The sequence below is a fragment of the Passer montanus genome, unplaced genomic scaffold (genome assembly GCF_014805655.1).
Source record: "Passer montanus isolate IOZ18808 unplaced genomic scaffold, ASM1480565v1 scaffold19, whole genome shotgun sequence".
In the NCBI taxonomy this organism is placed as follows: Eukaryota; Metazoa; Chordata; class Aves; order Passeriformes; family Passeridae; genus Passer; species Passer montanus.
In genome coordinates, this window is record NW_024366480.1 from 8,965,443 (window position 1) to 8,974,360 (window position 8,918).

An 8,918-nucleotide genomic window follows, 5' to 3' on the forward strand; every position below is an offset into this window, starting at 1 on the left:
TGTTTAATTGATATGAGCAGAAACATAAAGCATGCACAGAGGGCAAATGCCCAGCAGTCACTTTGTCAGCTGGCTTAGGCAGAGACCTTTCTGACTTGGCTTTAGTTGGGGCAGATAAACCTGTTGTTCATCTTTCATTTTGCCAACTGCTTTCAGTATAGTGGATAAATGCTCTTGTACTTTAACTTTTACCTGTCCAGTTGTTTTAATCTATCTTGGTAGCAAGACATGCACAGCATCTGTAGGTGTGGTGAACTTACAAACCCAGGCAGTGAGATCTGTTGGCACATGTTGGCCTATGTCCCCTGTCCCACCATGATCTGTGGAATATCTGGATTTCAGCTACCTGGGCTGGGTGAAATAGAGCTAGGAATAGCATTAGCAGCTGGTGATGGCCAGGAAGACCAGTAAGATATCGGGGTGCCACTTTAAACCCCAGGGATTTATGATGAACACACCACAAATGGAGGGATTTCACCTATATATCAGATACATCTATCAGATTCATTTAAATATCACAGATATCATCTGTGATTATTCAGCAGCAAGAGATGAAGTCACATCACACAGATCCAGCCTCTAGCCTGCAGCTCATTGACTGCCCAGAACACTTCTGCTTGAGAGGGTACTATTAATTTTTATTTTATTTTCAGAGGACTGGAATCAAATATCACTGTTAACAGTTACTGTACAGAATATCTAAAAACTTTTTCTTTTATTATGAATAAATTTTGTTTCTGGCAGTTTAGTATTGTACATTTGGTATAGAATACTTCAGGCTCACAAGATTTTCTTACTCATAACTGGAAGAAAATAGTGCAGCTCTAATTTGTAGATTTTCATGCCTATTTTACATCTTCTCTTCTGCAGCATTAGGGATGACAACCCTAAAGAAAAAAGATCCCAAACTAGCAATCTCCACCTTCAGACTCTTAGGCCAAAGTCTTAACTGAATGCCTTACATTTGACTCACGAATAGAAACAGCCCAATTTTCAGCAATGCTGAGTGTCGTCAGCGATCCAAATGGACTCTGAAGAGCCCTTCTAACACCTGAAATTCATGCTCCCTTGTTTATTATTTGTTAAATGAAAGTATGGATTTACAAGCCTAATTATCAAAAATCCAGATTTGAGAATTTGGCCTGGAAAAATCTCGCACCTAATTTTTTCATTCATTGATCTCTTCTTCATCATCTTCAAACGCTTCATCTCCATCATTTGCTGTTGCTTCTTGGTATTGCTGATACTCTGAAACCAGGTCATTCATGTTGCTTTCTGCTTCTGTAAATTCCATTTCATCCATTCCCTCTCCTGTGAACCAGTGGAGGAAGGCCTTTCTCCTGAACATGGCGGAAAACTGCTCCGAGATCCTTTTGAAGAGCTCCTGGATGGCAGTGCTGTTGCCAATGAAGGTGGAGGCCATCTTGAGGCCACGGGGAGGTATGTCACACACCGCCACCTTGACATTGTTGGGGATCCACTCCACGAAGTAGCTGCTGTTCTTGTTCTGGATGGCCAACATCTGCTCGTCCACCTCCTTCATGGACATGGGGCCGCGGAAGACGGTGGCCACCGTCAAGTACCGGCCGTGCCTCGGGTCACAGGCTGCCATCATGTTCTTGGCATCGAACATCTGCTGGGTCAGCTCTGGCACCGTCAGTGCTCGGTATTGTTGGCTGCCCCGCGCCGTCAAAGGAGCGAAGCCTGGCATGAAGAAGTGAAGGCGCGGGAAGGGCACCATATTTACTGCCAGCTTCCGGAGGTCGGCGTTGAGCTGGCCTGGAAAACGCAGGGACGTGGTCACCCCGCTCATGGTGGCGGAGACCAAGTGGTTTAAATCTCCGTAGGTGGGGGTGGTGAGCTTCAGGGTGCGGAAGCAGATGTCATACAGAGCTTCATTGTCGATGCAGTAGGTTTCATCCGTGTTTTCTACCAGCTGGTGGACCGAAAGCGTAGCGTTGTAGGGCTCCACCACTGTGTCAGACACCTTAGGAGAAGGCATGACACTGAAGGTATTCATTATCCTGTCCGGGTACTCCTCTCGGATCTTGCTGATGAGTAGGGTTCCCATGCCAGACCCTGTCCCTCCTCCCAGGGAGTGGGTGAGCTGAAATCCTTGCAAGCAATCGCAGTGTTCACACTCTTTTCTTACTACGTCAAGCACAGAGTCAACCAGCTCTGCCCCTTCTGTATAGTGTCCTTTAGCCCAGTTGTTTCCTGCACCAGTTTGTCCTGAAATAAGATACAACAGGGAAAGAAAATACACAAAATTATTGTCAAGGTTTGATATTTGCACACTAAATGGATTCACATCTGTAGCAAAAGCTGGTACAAGTCTGTCAGGTAGATAACTGTGCTCTTCAGTTTTGCCTACAAATATCTCTAAAAGTATCAACATAAACTTTTTAAATAATGAAAACTCTGGCAGTTTTCATTAATGCCTTTGGGTATGTGGGGTTTTGTGGGGTTTTTTTTGTTTGGTTGGTTGGTTGATTTTTTTGTTTGGTTGGGGTTTTTTTGCTTGTTTGTTTGTTTTTGGTTGTTTTGTGGGGGTTTTTTTTGTTTTGTTTTAGTTTGGTTTGGTTTTGTTTGTTTTTGTTGTTGTTGTTGTTGTTGGGGTTTGTTTTTCGTTTTTGGGTTTTTTCTTTTTTGTCATTTTACCTTCCTTAAAGGCAAAGATAGCCTTAACTCCTTGTTTTGAAAATGTTCACAATCCCAGTCCTGATGATTCTGTAAATACAAGATGACTGTTTGATATTTAAATGCTTTCTGTCTGTAAGGACCATGATGCATGCAAAGCTAAATCACAGATCCATGTATCTCAATGAAAGTGAGAGGTTCTGTTCTTGGACTGTTCTTGCGAGTCAAAGAAAACATTGCCATTCAAAAGTAAAGATGAGCTTCAAAATCCTATTTAACTTGTTAGATCAGTAAAAATAGCTTTTTAAATTCATGTTTACCTAGCCTGAATGAAAACAGTGATCAACAGAAGCTTCAGGGACATTATTTCAAAAGCTCAGAAGTTAAGCGCCTTTTAGGTTCCACTGATTTCCTTACAGACTCACTATTCTTCAGGATATGCAAAATGACTTGGAAAATTGGATTACTGACATTTCAGAAAAGTGGTGAGTCCATTTTTATTTCCCAAGTCTTCCATTATTGTTTTATGTGTCACTCGGTTTATTAAGATAAACAGTGTGGATCATTTGCTATTGTCACTGTTTTGTTATTTGTTAGATAATGAGGGGGATTAAATTGGGCAATCAATTTTTTAGTTCCTCACAGTGTCTACTATACATATACATTGTGCCACTGAACTCACTTAGGGTACTCCTGGGAGTGGTATTCAGACAGAGCAATGCTTTCAGAATTAATTATAGAGCTGGAAAATTCTGTGCTCTTCCCCAAGACCTTCCCCTCCCTTCCTATTACCATTTCTCATTTCAATTCCCATGGCACCATGTTGGTGCCAAACATATGAACCAGGGAAACTGCTGGCTGGGACACTTCTGAAATCCTGTGTACTTTTCTGCACTGCATAAATGCTTGGTTTCCTCATGGTGTATTTGGTCATTTAATGCTTTGTTCTGTATGTTGCTATATTTTCCTCTCTTTGAGCCTAGGGAGCTCAGAACTTCCTGTCCAGCTGGGCAAAGCAGAAAGTAATATCCTTCCAGACTAAATATGTCTGTAAGCACCTGCAGCCTGCTTGAGCAGATCCCCTGCTATGGATAGGGAAGCACATCAGGATGCACACAAGCAGCCCTCTCTCCAAAAAACAGAAGGCATTTATCTCCTAATGGACATAAATTCTGATTTTAGGACAGCTGTCAGCTACTCCTGTGGCAAATCTACACTCCATCCCCTAGTTATCCATGTGCCTAGAGCCTCCAGAATTTTCACTGGTGATCTCCTGCTTCTACTCCCAGTTATCAAAAACTTCCAGAACCACTGGCTCTACAGCACTGTAAGGCTGCCACAGCACAGAGCATGTAAACATGCCCTGGAAGCTCCAGCCTTCTTACCCCATGACAATACAATCTGGAGGTGCCATGGCCCTGGCAAGGCTGCCAAAAATCTGGAAATCCTGATCACAATCCTGTGAAACTCTACTGGATGCCCTCCACTTATCAGGTACCTACCTACCTGACCTCTGAAAAACTAACACAGACACACAGAAATTATCAAATTTCACTGGGGCTAAACTCTCTGGGTGGAAAATGAGCCTGTGCCCACAAAACTCAGGACCTGGCAAATTTTTTGCCCAGCCTGGAAGCCCAGCTCCAGCATCCTGCATCTGCCAGGATCTAAAGAAGTCTACATGAAGCAATCCCACAACTTATCTGCACTCCTGGCACCTCCAGGTCCTTCTATCACTATTTCTTTCTCCAACACACTGTAGGGTTATCATACATGCTCAGGTTGAGCTGCACATGCAGAGAAGCCATTTGTCTAACAGTGAATTTGTTTTTTAATCCCTAAAATGGCACTTGTTTCCTACAATCTTCTTTCACTCCTCTACTCTCTTCACTGCTCAAAATATAAGATAAACCTGGTAAAAGAGCTCAGTGGCTTGCACATTAACACTTAGGATCCTGATGTGAACAGCCCTGCAGCAGAACTTGCCTTTAATTGCTGGACAGCAATATTTGGTTGCCCCCATGAGTTCATACAAATTAAATTGGAGTGGTATCTCTGTAGCAAATATACCAAGGGTGTACAGAAGAAAAGAACAACAAATGCAAAAGTTGACAAATGAAAACTGGTTAACAGGAGGAGACACATCAGAGTTCACAGCAGCTCCTGGTGGGCAATGTGTGCTGTCAGAAGGCCAGCACACAAGTGCTCTCATACAGCAAGATTGTTCCACCTGCAGTTCTTCACCTTTTAAATCACTACCTTGTCAACACAGGCATTAAAAGCATAAGGATTATTTTGTGTCCGTCTCAAATTTCTTGCTGGTTTGATATAAAATTCCTGTATCTGGAGTGTGTGACCCTGTACACCTGCATGAAATCCTGATAGATGGTCCACGGTTACTTGCTGTGGAGATGTGGGCACATGCAGGTTTATACAGAGGTGGAAAACATCCCCATCAGAACAAGCCCACACAGCCTGGGCTACAGCAAGTATGGGACTGCCAGCTCCTGCCACAAAATCCTTTGTGGGCCCAGGCCAGATTTTTAAAAGAGAAAACAAAATGCTTTGTTGGCTTTTGACACAGAAGATCATTACTTCAGCGCTCAGCCATTCTACATTATTCAGCAGGTTGGGAGGACAGTGCCTGATGCTGGCAGGGGCCTCTGACAGATACGAGTCGATCACATGCTGTTGGGTTCATTGTTATCTTGGCAGGAAGGGAGTACAGCAAACTGGGCTATTGTTGAAAACATTCTGAATTTATTTTGCTCTGGTTTTATTGGTGTTGTGCCAAACTGTAAAGCTCCAGTTCAGGTATTTCCATAGGTCAGGTGAATTCACTTTCAGAGGGTGGTTTGTGCAGGTGAAAGGGAATGAAAGGAAAAACCTGAACACAGAAACAGACTTCATAAAGCTGCCTATGTCTGTGGTTTTTCTGCCTAAGCTTACTCCTTAAGTCACATGTTGTAATTTACAGCTCCTTTGGAAGAGACCCTTAACATCACTGCCATGGAGTTTAGAGGACAACAACAAGGATAGTATAAAAGTTTTAAGTCAAAGACTCAAAGGAACTCTGTATGGCTTTTTCACTCCCCTCTCCAACCCAACAACCCAGATTTAAGTTTGTTTTATACTGTCCAAATTATGTTTATCTTTCCTCTGTCTGTCCCTGGCATTGTTCCCTCCTTATGTTAACACAGCGTACCAAACTGAGTCCCAACCTAAGCTTGCCTTGTCAGGAGGAAATTGTGTTTGTGGCTAGTGCAGACTTGGAAACCAAAATAACATGGAAGTTCTCATGGTAGCTTTCATTCAGGCTTCCCATTTCAGCAAGTGGCACACTTAACTTCCACATGCTGTTTCTCCTTTAGTGCAAAGGGACTGGCAATGCTTCTGTACGTCATAAGGATGCTCTGAAAGGGTAATGTGCATTTTTAAGCTTAGATGCAAAGTGCTATGGAAGTCCAAAGTAAAGCAGTAGAAATAAAAACAACCCTCGGCAAGAACGCTGCAAAACCAGAATGTCCCCACATACTTTCAGACTGTTCCTCGTTATGCTAGAAACTAACCCAGTAACTGCTTACATCTTGTGTTCTCTATATTGCAGCTTATCTTCTTCCACTGTTACTATACTGCAAGGATATACTGAAAAAGATTAATTACACAGCCTAAAAACTATTCCGTACTCAAGCATTTAATGTGAATTTAAGTGAAGGGTAGTCTGGTTGGTTTGTGGTTGGTTTTCCCTCCCCCCTCCATTTTCTGCAGAGTTTCTGTGCATTGTGTTGTGAAGAATTGGCCTCAGGATTTCTCTGGAATTCATATATGTGGAAAGAAAATGTACTTTCTCTGAATACTATAGGAAACTTCCAGCAGTTTGCTAACCAAAGGAATGACCAACAGAAGAATGACTTTTTCACTTAACAGGATGTTTTGACTGTCTTACATAACAATTACAACAATTGCAATTCCACTGGTAGCTATTAGGATTTCTTAGTAGGATCACTTTGGAACAGGGAGATTGAATGCTTTTTGACCATTCACTTGGTAATCAAGCAGTTGTTGTAGAACTCTGTTTTTTAAAGAGAGACGTCCACATACCAAAGATGAAATTATCAGGCCGAAAGAGCTGGCCAAAAAGACCAGACCGCACACTATCCATCGTTCCCGGCTCCAAGTCCAGCAAGACTGCTCTGGGCACAAATTTGTGGGCTACAACACAAAGCAAGCATGCCCTTAGTGTTCAGAAATAAGCCAGCACAGTTATAGCTTTTAATACACAAATCTACTACATCTCATATTGTTAGTCTAATATACATTTCATGCATACAAAAGTACTTCCTATACAGAAAGTCATGGTGGTGAAAAACCCACCTCCAGAGGAATAAATCAATTCAGCTTGGACAAGAGACCTGACATAATTTGGACTCTACAGATTTTACATTTTGTAAGCTCTTTATTAGCAAGAGATATTAGAGAGTTTCCGATTAGAAAAAATGGTTTACTTATTCCTTTTAAGAAAGTAGGTAATCTTTTCTGTAAATATCAGGGTGAGTGAAGTGCTTGTGTTCAAGTTATCCACAAGCTTTTGTGTTTGAAGGATTCTCCTCAGCTGAAAGAGCTACTTGGAGTACATGGCAAACAGTAGTAGTCAGCACATCTACCACAAAGCACAGAACAAACAATCTGTGTCAAGTTGAATTTGTTCAAGGAAACTCAGGTAAATAATATGAATTTACCCCAGCTGGACAAAAGATGAAATAATCACACTTGCAGGTTCATATCCACAGACCAAAGGACTTCAGATCCCCATTTTACACTGTTAACACCTTTCAACAGCAGAAGACTGAGGACTTGGATGCCTTTTGCCATCTCCTTAATGAAACAGTTCTCTATTACCTGTGGCTCAGCCCTCTCATTCATGAAAATTAGAGAGAGAGTACTACTAATGCGGGCTCATATAACCAACCAGTTTAATTTGGAGTAATTGAAGAAATGCATTTGGTGAAGCAATCACACATCTGAAGAGCAAACGCCTACTGTAATGTTAAATAATAAACAAACCTCCACCTCCAGACCCTTATGCCACTCCTCTGTGTCTGGGGAGATAGCACCCAGCCATCGTAATACTTTGTGAGAAAGCAGATAATGTTTTCTGTTGAGTTGAGCACAGATGGGGGGCTGGTGGCATGCGAGGAGTGTGGCCAGATGTGTAACATGGCTTTATGAGCCCGTCATCTTCTGATTCCCGTGCCCCTTCCCACGGAGCCCCGTCCCGCACCCCTCCCGGTCCCCATCGCACACTTACAGGATGATTCATTGTAGTAGACATTGATCCTTTCCAGCTGCAGCGCTGAGTCACCGACATAGACTCCGGCTGGGTCAATGCCATGCTCATCACTTATCACTTCCCAAAACTAAGGGAGGAAAAGCGAGAAGCGGGTTGGGAGCTTCCCTGCCCATGGCCCGGGCCGGGGGCGGTGCGGCGGCAGCTGCGGGATTCCTGGCGCGCCCGCCGCCGCTCCCTGCGCGGGGCCGGGCGGGCACCGGGATTCAAACCCAACGGACGGGAGCGCCCCGGGGCCCGCCCAGGCTCCGCCGCAGCCTGGCCGGCTCAAACAGAAAAACAGCTTTTCAAACAATTTTTTGAAAGCTCTCCCGCTTGCTTTCGCTGCTTCCCAAGGCCTTTTATGGTCACGGGGAGCGCAGCGATGCGCGGTGCCCCGGGGAGCGCGCCCGCCATCGGAGCACGGCCACGGGGAGCGGGGGCGGCTGGCACGGCACGGCACGGCACGGCACGGCCCAGCCCAGCCCCGGTGTGCAGCAGTCCCGGGGGTTCCAGCAGCCCCGGGGGTTCCAGCAGCCCCGGGGAACCACCGGGCGCGTCCCCCCGGCGCTCAGAGGCTCCCCTTCAGGCTCACCTTGGTCCCGATCTGGTTTCCGCACTGTCCCGCCTGGATGTGCACGATCTCCCTCATGGCTGCTGCCGCTGTCCCGCCGCCCGGCCCGGCTGTGCGCGGCGCCGTCCCACCGGGCGGTGCTTTATGCGCTCCCCGCCGCCCGCACAGCGGCCGCCCCCGCCCGGCACCGCCCTCGGCCCAGCGACACCGGCCCTCGCAGGGTCCCCGCCGGCCCTGGGGTCTCTGGGGGTCCTCCTGCCCCGGCCGCGGTCCGCTGCTCACCCCAAACCCTGTTCCGCGGACGTGGCCGCGGCACCCTCGCCCCGAGCGCGGCCGGACATCGCCGCCTTCTGCGGCTCCCGCTCCGCGCCCCCCGCC

The 8,918-nt window shown here is 45.7% G+C and overlaps 1 protein-coding gene across 1 annotated transcript; it reads right to left on the minus strand.

Moving 5' to 3' along the window:
* Positions 1 to 629: 629 nt before the first annotated feature.
* Positions 630 to 8,714, minus strand: TUBB6 (tubulin beta 6 class V). The gene is made up of 4 exons (XM_039706282.1): positions 8,562 to 8,714; positions 7,949 to 8,057; positions 6,742 to 6,852; positions 630 to 2,232 (listed from the first exon to the last, which is right to left on the minus strand). Exons 1-4 carry the CDS (start codon positions 8,616 to 8,618, stop codon positions 1,169 to 1,171), a joined length of 1,341 nt encoding a protein of 446 aa, XP_039562216.1. The 5' UTR covers positions 8,619 to 8,714; the 3' UTR covers positions 630 to 1,168.
* Between the last annotated feature and the right edge of the window lie 204 nt (positions 8,715 to 8,918).